General features: G+C 44.0%; 1 protein-coding gene and 1 long non-coding RNA gene across 8 annotated transcripts; one reads left to right on the forward strand and one right to left on the reverse strand.

Annotated features, from left to right (window-relative positions):
- Positions 1 to 551: 551 nt before the first annotated feature.
- On the reverse strand, positions 552 to 19,503 carry LRIT2 (leucine rich repeat, Ig-like and transmembrane domains 2). 7 transcript variants are annotated; one of them, XM_083502601.1, is made up of 5 exons: positions 14,505 to 15,304; positions 10,570 to 10,846; positions 9,212 to 9,993; positions 1,350 to 2,825; positions 552 to 1,315 (listed from the first exon to the last, which is right to left on the reverse strand). In XM_083502601.1, exons 1-4 carry the CDS (start codon positions 14,530 to 14,532, stop codon positions 2,026 to 2,028), a joined length of 1,887 nt encoding a protein of 628 aa, XP_083358727.1. In that variant the 5' UTR covers positions 14,533 to 15,304; the 3' UTR covers positions 552 to 1,315; positions 1,350 to 2,025. The 7 variants fall into 7 exon arrangements, with proteins under 7 accessions (XP_083358727.1, XP_083358728.1, XP_083358729.1 ...); XM_083502602.1 differs by lacking the exon at positions 14,505 to 15,304 and adding an exon at positions 19,449 to 19,503 and having other exon boundaries at positions 553 to 1,315; XM_083502603.1 differs by having other exon boundaries at positions 554 to 1,315; positions 14,544 to 15,303.
- A 38-nt stretch (positions 19,504 to 19,541) lies between these two features.
- LOC310707603 lies at positions 19,542 to 21,112 on the forward strand. The gene is made up of 2 exons (XR_014526610.1): positions 19,542 to 19,813; positions 20,238 to 21,112. It is a non-coding gene; the product is annotated as an uncharacterized lncRNA (long non-coding RNA).
- The last annotated feature ends 1,675 nt before the right edge of the window (positions 21,113 to 22,787 follow it).

Consider the following 22,787-nt stretch of genomic DNA (forward strand, 5'->3'; position numbering starts at 1 on the left):
GTGAAATTGATCGGTAGGGATGGAGGAGTAACCCAATTAACTGTGCGTTTAAAGCTGAATCTATCAAAACTGCACATTCAGAGCAATAAGCAAAACCAAACACAACCTGCCTTCAAAATTCGCACTTAGCTGAATTTTGCGATGCAGTTCTCCAGCCAGTGTCTACAAAAATGTATCTACAGTGGTACCTCAGGTTACATATGTTTCAGGTTACAGACTCCGCTAACCCAGAAATAGTACCTCAGGTTAAGAACTTTGCTTCAGGATGAGAACAGAAATCGTGCTCCGGCGGCACGGCGGCAGTGGGAGGCCCCATTAGCTAAAGTGGTGCTTCAGGTTAAGAACAATTTCAGGTTAAGAACAGACCTCTGGGACGAATTAAGTTCTTAAACCAAGGTACTACTGTATTAGGGGAAAGTGGGCACAAGAATGAAGATACTGGCGAAAATAGCGTACAAAAAGGTGTTATTTGGGGGGGGGATCGCTTGCAAAGCTTGACGTTAGTCAACACTGCGTATTAAAAATGTACTTTTTAAAGGAGAAATTCACATTAAAATGACAATTTTCATGAGACTTTTTTTTTAATCTGCACTGCTGCAAAATGCAAAGGACTGAGTATCAGTTGGAAAAATGAGAAGCTGGGAGAACCAAAATTGACAAATTCACTCATCCCTAGGGAGAGATGTGCTTCATCCTTTCCCCACATATTATTTGCCTGTTTAAAGATTCTCCCCCCACCCAGTCTTCCCTCCCCCCCCCACTATCAGGGGAGGGAAACCTGAAACTGGCATGTTTTCTCCGTGGACATTGGATTTTGGTCTGTGGAGACAACTAAGAATCCTTGTTGTGATCAGTGTGTACCTTGTGTGGCTGGTTGTACTTTTAAGTATCACTTCATTTTAGCAGCAAATTGGGTTTCTGTACGATAAGCTCTGTTATCTAATTTCACCATTAACTAAGACGCCACTAACTTTTTGTGCTGCTGATAAAAATTACTGCTGCAAGCTCACTAGAAGGCGACAATAAAGTTAAATCTAAAGTTATGGCTGACTTTAACCAGTAAGAGAGATCTACAAGAACCTAGGAAGAGGCTGCTGGATCTAACCAAAGCTGCATACATACCAGACATTTAAAGCAGATCCCTGCCCCAAACAAGCATGATAACTGTATTGTGCTAGGAACTGTAGCTCAGTTAAGGGTAAACGCTGTTATGGATGTGCTTTAAATGTTCTTTAATGTTCTTTTCATGCTGGTAGAGATGCATGTTTACTTCTGAAACCAATAGTCGTTACACACAACTGAAGCTGGATTTGGACTGACGTGATTTTAAAACAAACAAACAAACAAACAAACAAACAAACAGTGTATTTTAAGAAAACCATTTTGTTTCTATTTCTTTAACAGCTTCAGTCTTTCTGAGTTATTCTTGTGCAGAAGAGTTCTTAATCTGAATCAGAAATCTCCACCACCTTTTGCACCTTTTAAATGCACTTGGACAAACTTTCCTGGTCTGACCAGTGCTGTTGCTAAGGTCCTGTTTCTGAACTTGCCTTATTTATTTATTTATTTATTTATTTATTTATTTATTTATTTAAACCATCACCAGCAGCTACAATGGGAAGGAAAGGTGTGGAGATGTCCTAAAACAATTCAGTAATCTAAATTACAGATATGCCTCTAGAAAAACCCTCTGGTTGTATATTGATAGATCATACTCTATGCTCGTTCAACAAGCAATGCAATTCCATCCATCCCCTGCATTGTTAACCATAAATCACAGCTAGAAGGCTGACAGAGGCATAGCGTTCCTGCTAAAATGATGACCCTGCGCGTTCCTCTCTTGCCTTCCAACAACTTCAACCGCTGTAGGTTTTTGGTGGCCTCAGAAGTTCTGTTGTGTACGCTTGTCACCTGTTGACACTGATGTATCATGAAAACCTACTGTCCACATGTGTGAGATATTTCCACCAGTCTTTCTATATTTACCTTTCTCTTATCTAACATGGGATTGTGCTTGGAGATCGGCTAATAGAGATCAGCGCTATTTCTGTGCTCGGGTTTCTGCTTGTTGGCCTTCTCCTTGTCCTCGCAAGACTTCAGCTTTTTCTTGTCGTCACTGGAGTCTCGGTGGCACAGCCCCTCTTCACTGCCTGTTGGCAAACTGTCAAACGTGTTCTCTTTATTGACCCCCCGAAGATTTTGCCCTCTCCTGCTCTGGCGGCAGAAGTCGGCACATTTCTCCATGCAATTAAACCTGGTCTCGGTGGTACATGCGTACATCCCAGCAGGGACTGCGAGCACCATGGCACATACAATGATGATGATATGGATGAGCTTCTCCCGCTGCTCCAGCTCACTGATGTCACTTCCTGTAACAAACACAATGCACTGCCCCTTTTGAGGCATCTGGTTCCTCAGAGTAACACACACTTCATACTTGGTGGCAGGGAGAAGGTCGTTGACAGAGTAACTATTGATGCCGGGGCCAATGTATATCATGTCTTTCTTAGAGTCATCATACTTCCCAAAATGGAGGGTATACCAGGCTTCCCCTGGATTCTCTGTCAAGCTGTACCACTCCAAAGTGATCCCATAGACCGTCTGCTTGGCAATCCTCACATCGATGTATGAATTCTCACCTGAGACTGAGGAAGAGAAGGAGGAGGCCGCCGCCCTTGGAGCTTGAACTTTCAGCATCATTGTGGCTGAGGTGTTGCCAAGGAAGTTAGCAGCTGTGCATGTGTAATTGCCTTCATCCACAAGGTGGGCGGAAGGAATAATCAATTCTGACTTAATTCTGTCTTCACTAATATGGGTGGTGGATGCTAGGGAGGGGGAAGGAGAACAAGGACACACATGTTAGTTGTACCGGCATTCCCCTGATGTTTTAACAGCATGATCCAAGCCTCAGAACAACATAGAGATGTGCAAAGATTCCGTGAAAATTGCAATGGTTTCCGTTATTATTATTTATTTATTTATACCCTGCCCATCTGGCTGGGTTTCCCCAGCCACTCTGGTCGGCACCCAACAGAATATTAAAAACACGTTAAAACATCAAACATTAAAAACATCCCTAAACAGGGTTGCCTTCAGGTGTCTTCTAAAAATCAGATAGTTGTTTATTTCCTTGACATCTGATGGGAGGGCGTTCCACAGGGTGGGCACCACCACTAAGAAGGCCCTCTGCCTGGTTAATAATAATAATAATAATAATAATAATAATAATAATAAATTTTATTTATATCCCGCCCTCCCCAGCCGAAGCCGGGCTCTCACAGTGAGGGAACCACCAGAAGGCCTTCAGAGCTGGACGTCAGTGTCCGGGCAGAACGATGGGGGTGGAGACGCTCCTTCAAGTATACTGGGCTGAGGCCATTAAGGGCTTGACGTTCCTTAAATGGTTTACCAAATTAGGAGAGCAGGTGTGATATACTTAAAGTACTGAATCTGGACTGCGGAGACCTGGGCTCAGGTCCATGCTCATTCATGAAGTTCCCTCAGCGATATTGGATTAGGACTTACTATATCTCTGCTTATGCCAGCCATTTCCTTTTTAATCTCTCTAGGGTTCAACATATCCTATAACTTATGATGATGCTGGTTGCTGTCATCATAATAAAAGTGTTGTATTTAATGCAAGTCATACTCAGAGTAACCCATTAGAGCAGAACTTTTCAAACTTTTCATGTTGGGTACACACTTTTTAGACACGCATCATTTCGCAACGCAGTCATTCAGTTTTACTAGCAAAATGGTGGTTAAACTAACCCCATTCCAGGCCCTGGAGGGGTGCAGGGAGTGTTTGTGTGACACCCACTCACTGCAGCCAACAGACAAATGTGTTGCAACACACAGTTTGGAAAGCTCTGCCTTAGAATTAGTGAACATAACTGATGTAGGTCCATTAATTTTACTCAGTAGAATTAAGCAGCATAAAATCCATTGTTTTGCTGTAAATGCAGATAATGGGTGAAATCCCACACTGTGCAAGTAGACCTGCTCATGGAATTTCCCTTTCACTCCTTCCCCTACATAGCCCTTCAATATTCTGCAGAATATTTTCAGGGTATGTGGAGGGCTGTAAGAGGAAGGCGAGGCAGGGGAAGTCCCATTGCATGAGTCGATCCTATTCTGCTCAGGTAACAGGAGTGTGGATACAACCCCGTGGGTGGAAGTAGTTATTCTTCCCTTATCCCTTCTCCCATGGTTGATGGATCCTTCAGATTCTCTGTTCCATGCTACCTCACCTGTGTCCCACGGTTGGGCTTGCACGTTACTGCTTCCAACAACACTCAATAAAATGTTTTCTTTTTATTTATTTTTAAATAAAACCCCCAGCCTAAAAGACTTCTGTTGTGGGGATCAAGTGGGAAACTTTATCCTCACACTATGTGAAGGATAAAACAGGGAAGTCCCACACATGCTACTTTGGAGGAAAAGGGAGTATGCAAATATGACCAAACTAATCTCCCAGAAGGTTTGCTTTTTTGGAAAGTCTTCCCCAGAAATTTCACTGCCCTTCTTGTCACTTCTCTCACCATGACCTCAGGTGTTCTTGCCTGAAAAGAACCTCCAAACTCATCTTTGAAAGGTATCATACTAGACAAAATATTAACGACAATTCTAAACCTTCCCATGTTGAAAGGCAGCTGTGTTGGCCCATAAGAAAAGCAGCAAATTCCATATTAGGGCAATGCCATGAAAAATGTCAGAAGGGTGTGCAAGCTTTCGATGAAGAGTTCTGGGAAACCCAGAAACTTGCTCCTTATTTTGGTTAGCCTTAAAACAGTCTTGCCTGATTGTGGACTCTGGAATTCTGATCCTGTTATTCTCTGAGGACCTCCTGAGCAAGATGGGACCCTCACTACAATCACCACTAGACATCATCATATTCGTTACCAAGAGATGAGACGATGTCGGAGAAGGTGCCATCGAAGGGCACAGGATGAAGAAGGCCTCAGATACCCCTACACTTATTTAGTGCACATTATCATCATACACCATGGAGACCCAAGAGCACTTGTTATGAAGAACATGGATTTATCCAGTGATCGTAGAACTCTCAGGTGTGACATGGCAGGTCTTGACTGAAGGTAGCTACGCAGTGGGAAACCCTAACTTCAAAAATGATGAAGTGTCTAGTGTCATTCAGGATTTTTAAGTCAACAGAGCAGCAGTCATCCATACTGGTTGGCAACTGACCCCCAAATGCCAGAATAATATGGAACTCTTTTACCGTGCTCTTGAGACTTTCCTTTCCTCTCCATAAGGTCTATGAATCAAATCAAGGTCACTGTTTCTAGCTACAACCATTCAGGTGAACTGCAAAAGAAGCAATTAAGACCTATGGGAATGAATATATATATATATATATATATATATATATATGCAGGTTTTGGTGTCCTCGGGTGTCTTCCCGTGTAAAAGTTGGGGTGTCTAGGCGACGTTTCGACGAGGTCTCACTCGTCATCTTCAGGCTGGTGCTTTCGGCTTCTTGTTACTGGAACAGAGCGGGATCTCAGTGTTTGAGTTCCTATAAATACTGTAGAGGGGTGTGGTGTATTGCCTCAAAAGTTCTGGGCAGAGGGGAAGTTCCCAGGCTAGTGTTCTTTTCTTCTTTTGTTCCTTAATTACTTGAGGGATATCTTGAGTGATTTCTTGAGTGATATTCTGAGTACCACTTAGGTGGGTCATTAGGTGTGGATTAGTTGCTAAAGTCTTCGTGTCTTGACCTCTTGAATTTGTGAAGAGTTTTTCTGGGAAGATGGCTGTACTGCACTTAGTTGTGCTTTGGCTTGGCTTCGTGTATAGGGGCGAGCTGTGGTTTTGTGCCCTGTGCCAGCCAGATCTGTGTAGGGATTGCAGGGGGGTGCAGCATCCGGAGGTGCCACTATGGTTTGGTTACTGGATGGTGTCTGTAATTTATCTGTGGAGAGGGTCTAGCCTGGGAACTTCCCCTCTGCCCAGAACTTTTGAGGCAATACACCACACCCCTCTACAGTATTTATAGGAACTCAAACACTGAGATCCCGCTCTGTTCCAGTAACAAGAAGCCGAAAGCACCAGCCTGAAGATGACGAGTGAGACCTCGTCGAAACGTCGCCTAGACACCCCAACTTTTACACGGGAAGACACCCGAGGACACCAAAACCTGCATTCCTGTACCCGTGAAAATCTACGAAAACATATATATATATATATATATATATACTCAGAAACTAGCTGAAGCAATTTCATTTCAACTGTCTAGAATAATTTACTTCAAGGCTGAGTCCAGCCTAGGAAAATTCCTGCCCTGTAGGAATCAGTTTAGGAAAGCTGCATGCAATTTAGCCAATACAGTAAGACTGCAAATGTGGCTATAGCAATCCTCACCCCCAGTTTATGGCTTGGAGGGGGTCAGGATGTGTCAAAGGATTCCTTCCACTTGGTTCCACTCAGCTCTACAAGGCTTTGCTATTAGGGGGTCCCTGCTGCTAGGGAGGTCCCTACTGTTTCTGCTGGCAACACATGCTACCAATTGGTTGGTTATATGCTCGCCTGTGGTAGCCAGCATAAACTCCCCAAATGGGGTCACTTTGTGGGAAGGGAGGATGCCAACCAAGCCTCTGCTGTATCCTAAGCCAGAGCAGCTACTGGCAATGGGGCAACCCAGGATTCTCTTCTGTGGCAGCCTGGAAGTGGGACAGCAAGAATCACCCGTTTTACTGATCTACTCTGCCAACTTCAGCCATGGTTGGCATGAGCAGCAGGAATTCAAATGCAGCTCCATTCAGCCCTACTGCCTCCATCTGGAACTTTGGGTTGCAGCCTTTGGTTGTATGCAAGACTACGTCTCCTTGAAGTCAACGGAGCTTGCTTCCAGGTATAAGTGTATAGAATTGCTTGGTTGATATTGTTAACTCTTGCCTTCATTTTATACACCATTCAGATATTCATAAGCAGTAAATGGATGTCTGAAAAGCTCCAGGATCAAATATGCTTTAAAGAGTCACAGTCCAGCAAAAATTTGCTGACAACTATTTCTTATCAAAAACAATGGAAAGGGGCTTCATTGTGACTAATGAAACCCTCTGTGGTGTGAGGGTGGGGACTCACGACAGGGCCTTCTCTGAAGTGTCCTCAAAACTGTGGAATTTCCCTCCCATAAGGGCACATCTTTCACCTCTCCTTTTGTAACTGAAGTATTTTGTCGTCGTCATCGTCCTCCCTGTAAATTGTATCATTAGTTGTATCTCATTCATTGTTACTGTTGTTTTATGGTTTGCGGGTTATATTTACTATCTCATGATTGTTTTTTAGCTTGTGTAAGTCATCCCAGGACATTAGAGGAAAGCTTAAGTTAAGAAATCAAAGGGTGGGGGAGAGAAAAAGATAAAGAGGGAAGGAAGGGAAAGAAAATAATTCAGCTTCCCTTGATTTTAGCTGAATGCAGTTGTGGCTAATTTGTGCTGGATTATCCTCAAAGCCCACAATTCAATTTGTTTCAATTGGATGCTATACCATGGCCAATGTATAAAGTAATTAATAAATGAAGTATTACTAATGAAGCAAGTCATACTAGATATAGAGAAGTCATTGTTACAAAATGGCACTCCAGTGATGGGTCAACCCTGAGGATGTGAGGAGGGGTCTGGAAGAAGGGAAATATGAGTAGACTTGGCAATCTCATTAAGATGTTTCAAAGAAAATGTGAGAGAGCACATGGCATATGATGGATATATTCAGCTATTTTCAGCAATTCATTGACACTGGAGCAGTCCAATTAAAATCATTTGATGTACTCTAAGGAACATAGAGTGCTATTTTATATCCAGTCTGACTATTCACCCATCTACCCCATTATAGTCTTACTAGTACTAGTAAGATCTCAGGCAGGAATCACTGGGTACCTGATCCTTTTAGCTTAGAGTTTCCAAGGATTAAATCTGGTACTTTCTACATTCAAAGAATGTGATCAGCCACTGGGTTATGCTCCTTCCCTAAGTCACCGTGGTACGGGTTTCGTACCCAAAGGATTGTATTTTTAAGCAAGTCATAATAAATGTGAGCATCCAGGAAGCTCAGCATATCCATCCAGGCATAGTATGTTTGTTTTTGTTTTAATTCCACCACCCCCCCAAAAAAAAATATATTATGGAACCAGAGAAACAAGTAAACAACAATAAAATATAGCCAACTGAAGACAGGACATACAAAACCTAAATCAAATGATAATACTCAATCTGAAATCATGACAATCATATTTCTCTTGATGACACACAGAGAGATTTTTGTACGTCTAAACCAAAACTATGCTTGTTTCATCAGTCTCCTGCTCATATAGAGGGGAGCCATTGTTGGTTGTTGGTTGTACCTGAAGGAGCGTCTCCACCCCCATCATTCTGCCCGGACGCTGAGGTCCAGCGCCAAGGGCCTTCTGGCGGTTCCCTCATTGCAAGAAGCAAAGCTACAGGGAACCAGGCAGAGGGTCTTCTCGGTAGTGGCGCCCGCCCTGTGGAACGCCCTCCCATCAGATGTCAAAGAGATAAACAACTACCTGACATTCAGAAGACATCTTAAGGCAGCCCTGTTCAGGGAAGTTTTTAATGTATGACATATTAGTGTACTTTTGGTATTTGTGGAAGCCGCCCAGAATGGCTGGGGAAACCCACCCAGATGGGCGGGGTACAAATAAATTATTATTATTATTAATCAAACAGGACTGAGAAGACCCAGGTTCAAAGCCACACTCAACCATGAACCTCATTCAGTGATCTTGTGCAGTTGCTATCCCTTTGCCAGTCAATTTCACAGAAATGTTATAAGAACAAAATGGAGGGAAGGGACACAGAAATGCTGTAAGAACAAAATGGAGGGAGGGGACAATGCATGCTACCCTGAGCTTCATAGAGGAAAGGTGGAATATAGACATAATAGGCAGAGAAGGGACTGGTGGTGAAGGTATCTAATACTTCAGCCCTCCTAAATCAACATGATTTTTTAACAAGAATCTGACTGGCTTTACTCATATAACATCACACAATGGTTGTCCATGTTTCACCCACCTTTTCTATTTGGTAAGTGGCAGCCCATTCACAAAAAAGTGAATAAGGCAGTTTAGTCTCATTGAATCCAGTGGGCTAACTCAGCTTAACTGGTTTGCGGTCAGCCCCTGACTAGAAGTTCAGAGGCAAATGAATATAACTTTCCTTGGAGTAATGCTTACCATTAAATCCTCGTAGGTGCTTTAACATATAGGTCCACCAGATTGCTGGGGAAGGGCTGGCCTGCACCAGACAGGTCAAGGTCACATTCAGCCCAACATATACAGTGGGATTTGGCTCAGAGGGTGATACCAACGGCTTCATGCAGTTATTCAGCTCCACTTCATGAAAGTACTTTCCTGCTCTGAATTTGGGGCTTGAGCAAGTTAAGTAAGAATTCATCAGAATAATGGGTGGGCTAATAGATTTGATAAACTGGACAAACCCTCGCAGGCGACAGTCACATATCCATGGGTTGTCATGCAAAGCCAAGACCGCGTTGGAAATAGCATCTAGCTTCTTCTCCAGCTGCTGGGTTTTTTGGTACACAGGCCAGTTATAGAAAACATCCTTGGAGATGACAGTAAGCTGATTGGAAGAGATGTCTAAATAGGTCAGGCTAGGCAGGTAGCGGAGGGCATGTTCTGGAAGGACTTCGAGCCTGTTGTGCTTTAGATCCAGTATTTCCAAAGCCGGCGTGTCTTGGAACGCTGTCCATGGTACTGAAGTCAGCTTGTTCCCCTGCAATCTCAGCTCAGTCAAATCCGTCAGGTACTCGAGGCTTTTCAGATGCATGACCGTGATGTTATTGAAATTAAGCCAAAGATATTCCAAGGCACTGACATTAGAGAATGACCCACGAGGCAATTCTGTTAGGTGAGAATTTTCTATTCTAATTTTTTTTATATCTTCAGGGATGCCCCCAGGGATCTTTCTCAATGATGTTGACATGCAAAGCAAACTCCTAGAAAGCAAAACAGCAAAGTTAACATATTGCTTAGTTGGTTTTAATCCATTACAGTGGTACCTCAGGTTACATCCGCTTCAGGTTACATCCGCTTCAGGTTACAGATTTCGCTAACCCAGAAATAGTGCTTCAGGTTAAGAACTTTGCTTCAGGATGAGAACAGAAATCGTGCTCCAGCGGCACAGCAGCAGCAGAAGGCCCCATTAGCTAAAGTGGTGCTTCGGGTTAAGAACAGTTTCAGGTTAAGAACGGACCTCCGGAACGAATTAAGTACTTAACCCGAGGTACCACTGTACATGGAATGACAGCAAAGTGAAGGTTTCTGTTTTTATGACACTGTTAAGAATGCACTTGCTTCATTTTCATCTTTCTTGCTTTAACACCCAAACAAAAGTACATTAACATCGCTATTAGCATCATATCCAAAGACTTACTATTTCAGAAAACTAATCATGCCCTAAAAATGAACTTGAAATTAAACAGAATTCTTAAAAAATACTAGCAATATTGGGCACAATTCAGCCACTACTTGTTGTTCCCAAGTTTCTCTATAGTCCTACCAATGTTTCTTACCTTCCAAAGTTATCGTTGGAACAGGTGCATCCTGTGACACAAGATGAAATTGTTGGGGTTGTCCCATAAGAGAAAAGCAGCAGCAGAAGAAGACATGCATGACAGATGAGATCCATATTCTTCCTGAAGTAAACACTGTGCAGGTTTTGCAACAGACAGAACAACAGCCTCCAAGTAGCAAATCCTATTAGGAGTAATCTTCTTTGACGCAGGGATAGCTGCTTCTGAAGACCTGGTGGGATCCTATGGATTTTTGCACATGTTTTTCCAAACATCACTGTATCAAGAAGTAACTGCTCTGTTAGGTAGCTATAAATCTGTCCCTAAGTAACAGTTATATTTGATTCAATGGATGACGTGAGAATATAGAATACGGCAAAGGAAACTGCAGTGGACATTCAGCCAGGAAGCCCATGGTTAAGTGATAGGTTAACTCTAAACTGTTTAGAGACCAGCTTTCAACATAACACAAGTTCCCAATATAAGAATAAACAGGCCTGGTTTTCAGCTGAAACTCAACAAAACTCAGTTCCAGCACCTCTCAGGTGGGCGCCATTGCTAGAAAAATAGCACTGAAAATGTAATTAATTACCCTCCCTCCCCCCCTCCCCCCTCAAAAAATTGGAAGGTCGTAAAAGAAAATAAAAATGGAATCTCAATCTAATTCCCAAATGCCTGGTGGAGGGGGGATGTTCACATGCCTGTGATAAGAGACCAGGGAAGAACATATATAGGCTTCTTGGGGGGAGGGGTATAAGGCTTAGGTGAGGTTTAAACAAGGGGCTTTCTAGCTCATAGCCACATTGCTTCACTGGCTCTGCTATACCATCTCTGGAAATGCAACACACCCCAGGTGTATACAACACAGCAGAAAACAATCTAAATGACCCAAAATTACCTAAAAGACTCAGAAGAAAATAACACACCCCAGGTGTAAATGACACAAGAGAAAATAAACCTCTAAAGTCACTAGATCTTCTACACAAGAAATTGGTGAACATCAAATGCAGTGGGAGAGTTCAGTGACACCGGGGGTAGTCTTACAATTTTCATCTAAAGGGGCCTGTGAGACGAATAAAAGGTGGCGCAAAGCAACAGTTCACCTATGACATTATGCCCACACGTCATAATGGAGGGCTGATGCTGGCTTAGTCGTGTTTGCATGGATCCACCGTCTGTAAAAGGGTAAAGGTAAATGAACCCTGGATGGTTAAGTCCAGTCAAAGGCAACTATGGGGTTGCGGCACTCATCTTGCTTTCAGGCCGAGGGAGCCGGTGTTTGTCCACAGACAGCTTTCCAGGTCATGTGGCCAGCATGACTAAACAGCTTCTGGTGCAACGGGTCACTGTGACAGAAACCAGAGCGCACGGAAACGCCATTTACCTTCCTACCGGAGCGGTACCTATTTGTCTACTTGCACTGGCGTGCTTTCGAAAACCTAGGTTGGCAGGAGCTGGGACAGAGCAACAGGAGCTCACCCTGTCTCAGGGATCTGAACTGCCGACCTTCTGATCAGCAAGCCCAGAGGCTCAGTGGTTTAAACCACAGCACCACCCATCTGTACAAACAAGCATCTCTACCACTGAAACATACACGACACCCATGTTGGTGGTTCACACAAACAGTGATTCCTGTACAAGACTGTTAGGATATAGTTCTGTTCCACCTTAAAGGGTCAGGCATGATTGTTGTGTATCACATGCCTGTTTACTCCCAGCACTGTCTGCTGGGAACTTCCATTTTGTATATAGCTTTTGTTTCTGACTTATTTCCTGGACACGGAGGCAAGCAGTCATGCTTTCCTTTGTTCTGAACTACGTTGAATAAAGCTGTGAATATGCTCTCCTGTCTGCATCTTTCGTTGTGGAGACTGCTGAAAGGGTGTACACGGGTCTTGGAATGTCTCTGAGGCTCGTGTCGCTAACTGACTGAAGCTGTTCCACGGGAGACCGGTGATCGTCCGGAGACAACTGGAGGCCTGACTGATGCCTCCGTCTCCCTGGCAGTATCCCAACAAAGACAGCCATGGCTGCAATGTTGCTGCAATGTTCTCACAAGCCAACTGCATGGGGCCCACTATTACGAATGAAATATCTCTTAAAATTTGGTGCCTAAGTTGTTGGGCAAAGACCAAGGTACTCCCATCAGCTTAATCCTATATATAATTGTTCGCTGGTGTTAACAGGGGAGAGGGGGACCCATCAGCTTTTTGCTCTGCAATGAAAACCACAAACTAAATGCTTAGATGCTACTCTTTACTTGGTTCGATGGAGATCACCAAAAGTGATGTGGCACTTAAAAAACATCGACACAGGGCTGAAACATTTTGAAATGAGAAATCTGTATTCCTTTGGCAACATCTAGTGCAGTGTTTCCTAACCTTTTTTGGGCAAAGGCACACTTGTTTCATGAAAAAAATCTCGAGGCACACCACCATTACAGCCCCGTGACGTCAGCGCGCAGCGTCACGCCGGGAGGGACGCACGAAAGTGTAAGTTTCAATTTTTTTCCCTCCCCCTTGCCTTCCTTCTGTGCCAACCGCCAAAAAGCCAAGAATCGCGGGACCGCCGGCGGAGGGGGGGAGGGCGAGCGGAGGCAGCGGCGAGCCCCGTTCCTCCCCATCCGCCCCATTCCGTGCAAGGAGCGCGAACAGGTGTGAGAAGGGGGTCAAACCTGCGGGTCGGCGCCGGGGAACCTCCAAGCTTTGGGGGTGGGGGGGAAGGAGGCAGCAAAGCGAGGCAGGAAGGAGAGCACGGCTTGGTGAAGTACTCGGCGGCGAAGGCCAGCAGGTCCGGCGGCCGGTGCCGCAGCACCTCCACCGTGTAGCCCTGCAGCAGCTCAGTCAGACCCGGCGGGATCTCGATGCTCATCTTGTAGCCGAGGCGCGCGGGAGACTCAACGGACGGGCCCGGGAGAGAGAGAGAGAGACACGACGGAGAGAGAGCGGGAGTCCCTGCTCGCCGTTGCCGCCGCTACAACTACTGTGGCGGTTGGTCGTGGTCGCCGCCGCCGCCGCTGCCCACCTCTATCTATCTCTCCCCCTCAGCTTTCTACACGGGCCTGGAGCCGGAGGTGGGGGGTGGCCGCCGCCGCTTTCTCCGCCTCCACGTCCTGCCTCCTCCTCCTCGAGCCCTCCGTCAGCCCTGAGGGAACCGCCGCGCTCGCGCCGCCGCTCTCTGACACGCGAGAAAGAGAAAGGAACGGAGCGGCGGGGTAGTCGGGGGAAGGAGGGGCCGGAACGGAAGCGCGAGGCGAGCTGCGCATGCCCAGCAGGAAGCGGCGGAGAGCGCCACAGAGAGAGAGAGAGAAGCAAGGGAGGGCGGGGAGTGGGCGGGAACACGCTTCATGCGTCACAATAACGGACAAGGGGCGCTCGAGGGATAGATTAGGACCTAATTTGACTTTTACAAAAAAAAAAAAAATCTTTTTAATTTTTCCCACGGCACACCAGGCATCATCTCGCGGCACAGTAGTGTGGTTGGGAAACACTGATCTAGTGCTAGTTTTGTAGTTTTCAGCAAGCTCTCACAAATTGTAACCCAAATGAAGCATAAATATGGCTTAAGTAACAGAGCATAAATAAGAACAGTAACAAAAATAAAACAATAAAAACCTAGATATGTCATAAGCAAGGAGCAAAGGCAGAAACCCTGCTGATGGAACAACAATCCTTAGGAAGATGGGTCAAAAACAGGTATTAGCCTTCACCTGCATGAAAATGTGTCAACAACACAGAGCCAGCACCTTTTGGAGTGGGAAATGATCTATTCTTTTGGTGACATCTAGTGTCAGTAGTTGGTATTAGTGTTTTCAGAGAACACTATGTTGATGGAAAAATGATTAGTCTCATCCCCATGAAGCCTAGCTGAAAACAGAGATTAGCCTGAACCTGCTTAACCTTAGAAGACTAGGATAGAAAAGTATTTATAGCTACCTAGGTGACAGATTTGGTCTATAAACATCTTTGTCCTACTTGGTTTGGAGAGAGAGAGAGAACACTGGTCCTGATTCTGTAGATTCCTTTAAGTCACAGGAGCCTTTGAATCCCCAGTAGGAAATGGACATAGTCAACATGGCAGACATATTCTGGAAAAGTTCTGTTGTATAAAGAGAGCCCCCAAGATAACTGCTTTGCATATTTGGTTCTATGTTTAAGTAGCTAATTATAACAAAGCCCATCAGGCTGTGTGCTCAGCGTTGCTCCCAAATAAGCTATTTAATTACTGGCTGTTTTTACAGCATGAGCCTATCCTCCTGTTATGCAGGCTGGACAAGGCAGGGTCACTACTAAGTCCCATAGCATGCCATAATCTGACATTGTGATGCTGCTGTCATGCTGTGCCCCGTGTCATTACTAAAACATTGCAATGTCAACAAAGGTCAAAATGGGTGATGATGGAAAGGGTGCAAGCAGGAGGGGCGAGAATGGGATAAGTAACCTCAGTTGGAATCCTATTTACTCAGACTGGATCAGTGCTATGTATAAACCCCCATACAGTCATCCTAACCATGACAGTATTTCCTTTGAGTGGGAAGTCCCTGTGTTGACTAAGCTGTTATAGGGAGCCTGCTTTTTCTCTCCCTTTAGATCTGCAGTACTTCTCGCCACAAAATGTTGGTTTTGACACTGTGGCTGTCCTATGGAAAAGTGAAGCTTGTATTTTTTATTAACTATTTGGAGAGTTTCTATATCACTTTTCACTTCTGGGACGTCTCATCAAAGTGGTTTACATATAAAACATAAAGGTGTGGTGTAGTGGTTAAGAGTGGTAGACTCGTAATCTGGTGAACCGAGTTCAATTCCCTGCTCCTCCACATGACCTTGGGCCAGTCACACTTCTCTGAAATCTCTCAGCCTCACTCACCTCACAGAGTGTTTGTTGTGGGGGAGGAAGGGAAAGGAGAATGTTAGCCACTTTGAGACTCCTTAGGGTAGTAATAAAGCGGGATATCAAATCCAAACAACTCTTCTTCTTCTTCTTCTTCTTCTTCTTCTTCTTCTTCTTCTTCTTCTTCTTCTTCTTCTTCTTCTTCTCCTCTTCTGGACAGTTAAGTCCAGTCAAAGACGACTATGGGGTTGTGGCACTCATCTCGCTTTCAGGCTGAGGGAGCTGGCGTTTGTCCACAGACAGCTTTCCAGGTCATATGGCCAGCATGACCATATAAAACATATAAAGATAAAACATATAAACATAATAGCACATCATCAAGAAAACCCAGCTACTGTATTTGAAACCATATCAGAACAGGGGGTGGGATTAAAAAGGGGGGGGAATCAATACCAGATCAGCAAAAATGGTCAGGGGCAGGTTCAACGCAGAAATCAATTCATCACAGAATATGGGGCTGGTTCATTACAGGTGTTTTGCCCCATTGTTCTCAAGAGCAGCCCTCGGTTTCCCCCATAGATAGGAATGGCAGCCATGCTCCACTGCCCTCAAAGACACCACTGAAATAAAAATTGGATCTGTCTGCTGTTCCTGGTGGCCTCAGTGTCTAGAGACATTGCATTGTGTTGATTTGGCAAGAGCAAATGGTAGGCTTGAACCATCCTCCCAAGGGACAATGTTTAGGTTTGACTTTTGAACCCCAGTTCCACAAGTCACCTTCCTCACCACTCAGCAATGGGGACAGAGCTAAGAGGGGCCAACAAAGGAAGGGTACCGTTGTCCCCTTGGGGGAGTGGGCTAAGTGAGGTAAACTCTCCGTTTGTGATGTCATTGCCTGTTGCTTGGTGTAATGATGCATGCAAGTGACGTCATGACTGGTGAGGGTCTTCAAAATTGCCAGTGGCTGTTGTGGCTGCTGCAGCTTTTTCCTCCCGGTGACAGGAAGGTTGCCTTGAAAGGTGTGGTGTTTGCATGACTGCTAACCAAGATCTCTGAGGTGTCTGTGGGGACGGACAACTTTAAGGAGCAACCGCAGAGGTGTCAGGAAACACACTGTCGCAAGGTATGTGTAGTGCTGCTGCATCAGACATTTGTATCACATGATACAAGACCAACCAAAAGATGAGATATAGAATAAAGGCCAACATATAGATCTCACATCTGCCATCTCTCCAAGCCTAGGAATCACAAAAATGTACAATCTGCTGTTAGATTGGGAAACAAAAGATGAGCTTGTTAAAGTTTCTATAATACAAGGGGCAATAGATATAGGACATAATATAGATTTGAATCTCTGGGGAAAACTTTGAAAGAGCGATTTGAAGTTCACTGCATGTTATTCTTTGCAGAAAAACTACCTGAAAATGATTTATAGATGGTACTTAATTCCAAGTAGACTCGCTAAAATGTTTAAGTCCAAATCAGATAAGCGTTGGAAATGTAATGAGGTTGAGGGTGCGTTTTATCATATGCGGTGGACTTGTAAAAGGGTAAAAGAGTATTGGGAAATGATATATAATGAATTAAAAAGTAAGTTTAAAAGTACCTTTTCCCCCAAAAAATAAGTCCTTTTTGTTGGGGATAATTCAGAGAGAAACTCTCAGGTGTGTGTGTGTGTGTGTGTGCCACTACTGCGGTCCATGTTTTTGTTAGCCCAAAAATGGAAAATGAGCGAGGTCCCAACCAAAGAAGAATGGCAACTTAAACTGATGCAATATGCTCAGCTTGAATATTTAACATATAGAATAAGAGAACAAGAAGAATGCACGTTTAAAGAAGACTGGAAAATGTTTACTGAATACATAGGTGAAAACTGTTCATTTCAAAATGCTGGTAGCATTAAGATAAATTCCACAGTGTAAATAAGTTTTGATGGATGTAACAATGGGTTACTGAATGGTTTAGCTCATGTAAAATATGCAGGGATGTACGGGATGCAAAATGAACCACGGAAAGATAAGGAGGGAAGTCATTGATTTAACGTTGTTCAAATGAATATTTTGAAATGTAAATTAGAAAATTTAATAAAAATTATATATACTATGTAAAGGAATCACTCAACACAATAAGCAGACATATTCTAGAACGCACTGTTACAAGAATACTGCTACACAACTTATAGAAAACATGAGAAACTGGGTATTAAACCAGAAGTAGACAACAATAGGCTATAATAAGCATAAGATATTAAGCTTGCATCTGCCCTCTGGTGGCCATGTGTCCAATTACATTTAAATTAGAGCAGCAAGAAAAAGAATGCTCTGGAGGAGCATTTCAAAATGAAAATTATATTTCAAAATGAAATCATATTTGCTCAATCCCACCACAATTATATCGCAAACATTCACCAAATGTTCTGTAATTTTTATGTTTGCTTCGGAGCCGAGCATTCAACACAGCGAAACAGATTGCCCCCTCGGATGCTTACCTTATCAAAATGCCGAAAAGATTTTTGTTTAGACAAGCCTAGCCAGATATTTAGAAAGTTGTTGCAAGTGTTAACTCTTTTTTTTTTTGTTCATTGTTATTTTTTGCTTTCCAAAAATCTAAGAGTTTTGCTAATAATTCTTATTGTACAAGTGTGATCTTGCTCCCACGCAAAACAGTGATGGCTCCCCATCTAGATGGCTTTTAAAAAGGATTGGACAAATCCATGGAGGAGATAGCTATCAAGCTTATTACTAGCCAAACACTCCACAGTTGGAGGCCATAATGCTGCTGCTGCTGCGGCTTCTTCTTCTTCTTCTTCTTCTTCTTCTTCTTCTTCTTCTTCTTCTTCTTCTTCTTCTTCTTCTTGTTTGAATTTATATACCGCCCTATACCTGGGGGTCTCAGGGCAGTTCACAGAATAAAATCAAGATAGAAAACCACAAAATACATAATAAAAATAACAACCCAATAGCCCCCCCCCCCAAAAAACCCCACATTTTAAAAGAGCATAGGATGTAAATCAGATCAACCAAAGGCCTGTTTAAAAAGGGACATTTTTGCCTGGCACCTAAAGGTGTACAATGAAGGCGCCAGGCAAACTTCCCTGGGGAGAGCATTTCACAGATGGGGAGCCACTGCAGTTGCCACCCTCCGGATCTCTCAAGGAGGGGGCACACGTTGGAGGGCCTCAGAGGGGTAGGTTCATATGGGAAGAGGCAGTCCTTGAGGTATTGCGGTCCTGAGCTGTTTAAGGCTTTATGGGTCAAAACCAGCACTTTGAATTGGGCCCAGAAACTAATTGGTAGCCAGTGCAGTTGGACCAGGATTGGTGTAAACTGTCTTGCTCCAGTGAGCAACCTGACCACTGAATTCTGCACTAGCTGAAGTTTCTGAACCGTAATCTAACCCTGAGGTTACCAGAGCATAGACAACAGTAAGAAGAAGAAGAAGAAGAAGAAGAAGAAGAAGAAGAAGAAGAAGAAGAAGAAGAAGAAGAAGAAGAAGAGGTGGAGGAGGAGGAGGAGGAGGAGGAGTTTGGATTTGATATCTCACTTTATCACTACCCAAAGGAGTCTCAAAGCGGCTAACATTCTCCTTTCCCTTCCTCCCCCACAACAAACACTCTGTGAGGTGAGTGGGGCTGAGAGACTTCAGAGAAGTGTGACTAGCCCAAGGTCACCCAGCAGCTGCATGTGGAGGAGTGAAGACGCGAACCCTGTTCCCCAGATTACGAGTCTACTGCTCCTAACCACTACACCACACTGGCTCTCTCTGTCTGGATAGGGGAGCTGCTAGAAGCCAGAAATGGGATAGTGCTCTTGTGTTTGGGTCCTGCTTGAAGGTTTCCCACAGGAATCTAGTCAGCCACAGTGAGAATAGGGTATTTAACTAAATGGGCTATTGGCCTGATCCAACAGGCTCTTGTGTTTTTTATGCTGCTCCTACAACTCGTCTGTATAACCACCTCAGACAACAGCATTTACAATAGCAGCTGTGCCCGCCACCCTAATCCCGCCAGACTGGTCAGGGCAATGTGATACAGAAAGAAATGTCCCTACTCTGAACTGGCAACATTGGCTTCCCGTGTCATTGCTGCACTGTTGATTCTGTTGAGCTGTTTGGCATTGTGACATCAGCAAAGTAATCCCCGATTGGCTGGAATAGCATTATGAAGAAGAATCCCCAATAGGACCAAAAAAGGGGGCACCAAAACAGCCTCCTGGAAAAGAAGTGGACAACAGGCACCCTGGGAGTCTCTCACCACTTGGAGATTGGGGTGGGACAAAGCAATAGCCTGATCCTCATCCTAATGTTGCTGCAGGAAGGAATTGTGATGTCCGTAGGTGGGACTAAAGATCTGGTCCAGGATCAACACAGCCAAGACTTACATGCAAGCAACATATGAAGAGGCCTTCTGTTGAATGTGTAGTAAATTTAAAGAGGAGCAGAATTCAAAGTGCTGGTGTTGACCTTTAAAGCCCTAAATGGCCTCGGCCCAGTATACCTGAAGGAGCGTCTCCACCCCCATCGTTCTGCCCGGACGCTGAGGTCCAGCGCCGAGGGCCTTCTGGCGGTTCCCTCATTGCGAGAAGCAAAGCTACAGGGAACCAGGCAGAGGGCCTTTTCGGTAGTGGCGCCCGCCCTGTGGAACGCCCTCCCATCAGATGTCAAAACGATAAACAACTACCTGACATTCAGAAGACATCTTAAGGCAGCCCTGTTCAGGGAAGTTTTTAATGTATGATATTTTAGTGTTTTTTGGTTTCTATGGAAGCCGCCCAGAGTGGCTGGGGAAACCCAGCCAGATGGGCGGGGTACAAATAAATTATTATTATTAGTAGTAGTAGTAGTAGTACAGCTTCTTCTACAGCTTGAGATAGTTAAATTGTGTGGAAATGGACTGGATGGCGCTTGTGCCACTAGAAAAAGACAGGAGGTGAAGCAAAAGAGGAAGTAAGAGCAGGCAGAGGTCTACATGTAAAGAAGATCTTCATTCTCCCAGACAATCTATGCTTAAAATATAGAAATGCTGGAGTAGCTTTGTCCAGGCAAGGTGGCTGCTTCTTATGCTGTCAATGGAATGCATATTTAGGCAGGAGATGGAAGAGTTTTTATGCTGCTTGAAGGTGAAGTGGGACAGCCCTGCTTCTTAGCTCTTGCCTCCTCTGTGAGCTGTCCAAGGTACTGATGCTGAACTAAACACTACATGCCATCAGCTCTGCAGCCTATTGATAGTTAACACTGCACGTAATCCACTAGCTCTCCTATGGAATTCACTCTCAAACAAAAAACTATCTAGAGGTGATTGCTGGTTGGATGTGTATGTCACTTTCCCATTTTCATCTTTTATCTTGCCTTGTGGCCTCCAAACACACCTTATGAATTCAGCTCCAAGAGTTAACTGTGCATAGTGAATGGAATTCCATTATAATTTTCTCCTGTTTTCCAACTCCCAAATATATAGCACAATTTACATTTCTAAAAAATATTTTTAAATATTTTTAAAAGTCCTATTTAGCATCTCACATTTTCCAATCATCATTCCAAATTCAAATGTTGAGCTTGGATATCATTATTTGAGAAGGTCTGCGTGTCAAGGTTGATCTCATGTGAACAGTTGAGAGACAGCAAGAGAGAACGGCTCCAATTTGGGTTAGAAGACTGCGTCCCATCAAAAAAGTTTAATGGAGCTCAAATTTTATCATAAATCACATTCCTAAAATTTCAAACATAATCCATTCCGGAAGACGGTTTGACTTCAGAAACGTTCAAAAACCGAGGCGCAAAGGGAGGCCTGCAAATTTAAAGAGGAAATTGAGAAAAATATAGTGGTACCTCAGCGGAAGCTGTTTGACTTCCAAGGCACGTTCGAAAATCGAAGCCTTTACTTTCAGGTTTTCGGCGTTCGGAAACCGAAACGTTCGACTTCTGAGACACTCAAAAACTGAGGTACCACTGTGCTACAATTTTAACTGGGTTCAGCTTCTGAGACACTCAAAAACTGAGGTGTTGCAACATTAGAGATAGACTTGATGGTTTCTGTATTTTGTAACCCATTAGAGTAAGAAGTAGGAAGAAACTGTAACAGTTTGAACTGGTTGGTCTAGTAGTAGAATAACGCTGATTATTTGCATGTGATTTGCTGAAAACTCCAATCCGAGTCTGGAATTACAGGTGACACTCTATGCAGCATCTAACTGGGCTTTGAACATATCACCATTTTCTTTCAGCATTAAACTAATGAGGCTCCTTCATTTGCCTTTTCTCTTGACTAAAGCTGCCTTCTGCAAAATTTGGCAGACAGTCAAAATATTGACTAAACAGTGACGGGATTCTCAGTATATACAGTCTGTCTCCAGGAGACCACAGGAGTCAGTGGGGATGGTGTGTGTGTGTGTGTGTGTGTGTGTGTGAGAGAGAGAGAGAGAGAGAGAGAGAGAGAGAGAGAGAGAGAGATGAACCTGCTGTAGACTGAACATTTACTACTGTAGAGCCTGCATTTTACACATCCTAGTCTTGCTGAAATTGAAGCAGTTGTAATTCAATCTACTCCACACCATTTCTCTTCATGGGCCTTGTTCCAGAACAATGCATCACTCGGGCTTTGCTCCATTTACCCCCCCAAAAGCCATACATTGTCCTGACTATATAAAATCCTAGGCACAGAGTTGAGATGCAGGAAGTACCTCCAAGATATATTCACCCAGACAACTTTTTTAGAAGACGTAGCACAACATGAAAGCCACCCATCATCTTGGCGATCTTTCAACAAACCTAACAGCTGATGCAAGAGGTGTGATATGTTTTGGAAATACTTTATTAAACATTTGCCATAGCCAGGTCAGAGATTTTAGGTCATCTCATCATCTGGTCAATCTCCTTGAGGACCCAACACTAAAAAAAGCGAAATGAAATACCATCATTCACCCCCACCCCCACTCTGAATAAGTGTCACTTGTTTGTATAGCTTTTTTGTATCTGATTAGATCAATACAAAGTTTAACTTTCTGCCATTGCTGGTGGGTTTTGACTTTGTGATCTGGCAATCAAAGTATTTTCTAAAAGGCCTGAAGCTGTTACAACATTCTCTCCACCACATGGGGAAGAGTCCAGCTCGTTTGGAATTATGAGGAGTGGAAGGGTGTCCCGTTGATCAGCACTCCGACTTGTCAGCAGGGGAAGAGAGATTTCTAGGACCAATGCACAGTTCATCATATTGTCCTTTGCGGGTGGGGGGGTAGATAGGAAGGTGCAGAGGATAATGAGGAGCAATTGCCACTCCTTTTTAACCCTTCCCATTCAGCAGTTCCAGCTACCTTTTTTTTAAAAAAAAGAAAAAGCCTTTGAGTAGTCTGCTCTAGCAGCAACTGATCTTGCTTAGCTAGACAGAGGTGGTG

The sequence above is a fragment of the Podarcis liolepis genome (genome assembly GCF_965112155.1).
Source record: "Podarcis liolepis genome assembly, chromosome: 5".
Classification (NCBI taxonomy): Eukaryota; Metazoa; Chordata; class Lepidosauria; order Squamata; family Lacertidae; genus Podarcis; species Podarcis liolepis.

Coding starts and splice junctions, on each gene's coding strand:
- LRIT2 (XM_083502600.1), bottom strand. CDS start 11,570: ATGTTCACCAATTTCTTGTGTAGAAGATCTAGTGACTTTAGAGGTTTA. Junction 10,813..11,457: donor AGTCTTTTAGGTAATTTTGG/GTCATTTAGATT, acceptor AAAAATCCATAG/GATCCCACCAGGTCTTCAGA. Junction 9,994..10,569: donor TCCAACGATAACTTTGGAAG/GTAAGAAACATT, acceptor TTTGCTTTCTAG/GAGTTTGCTTTGCATGTCAA.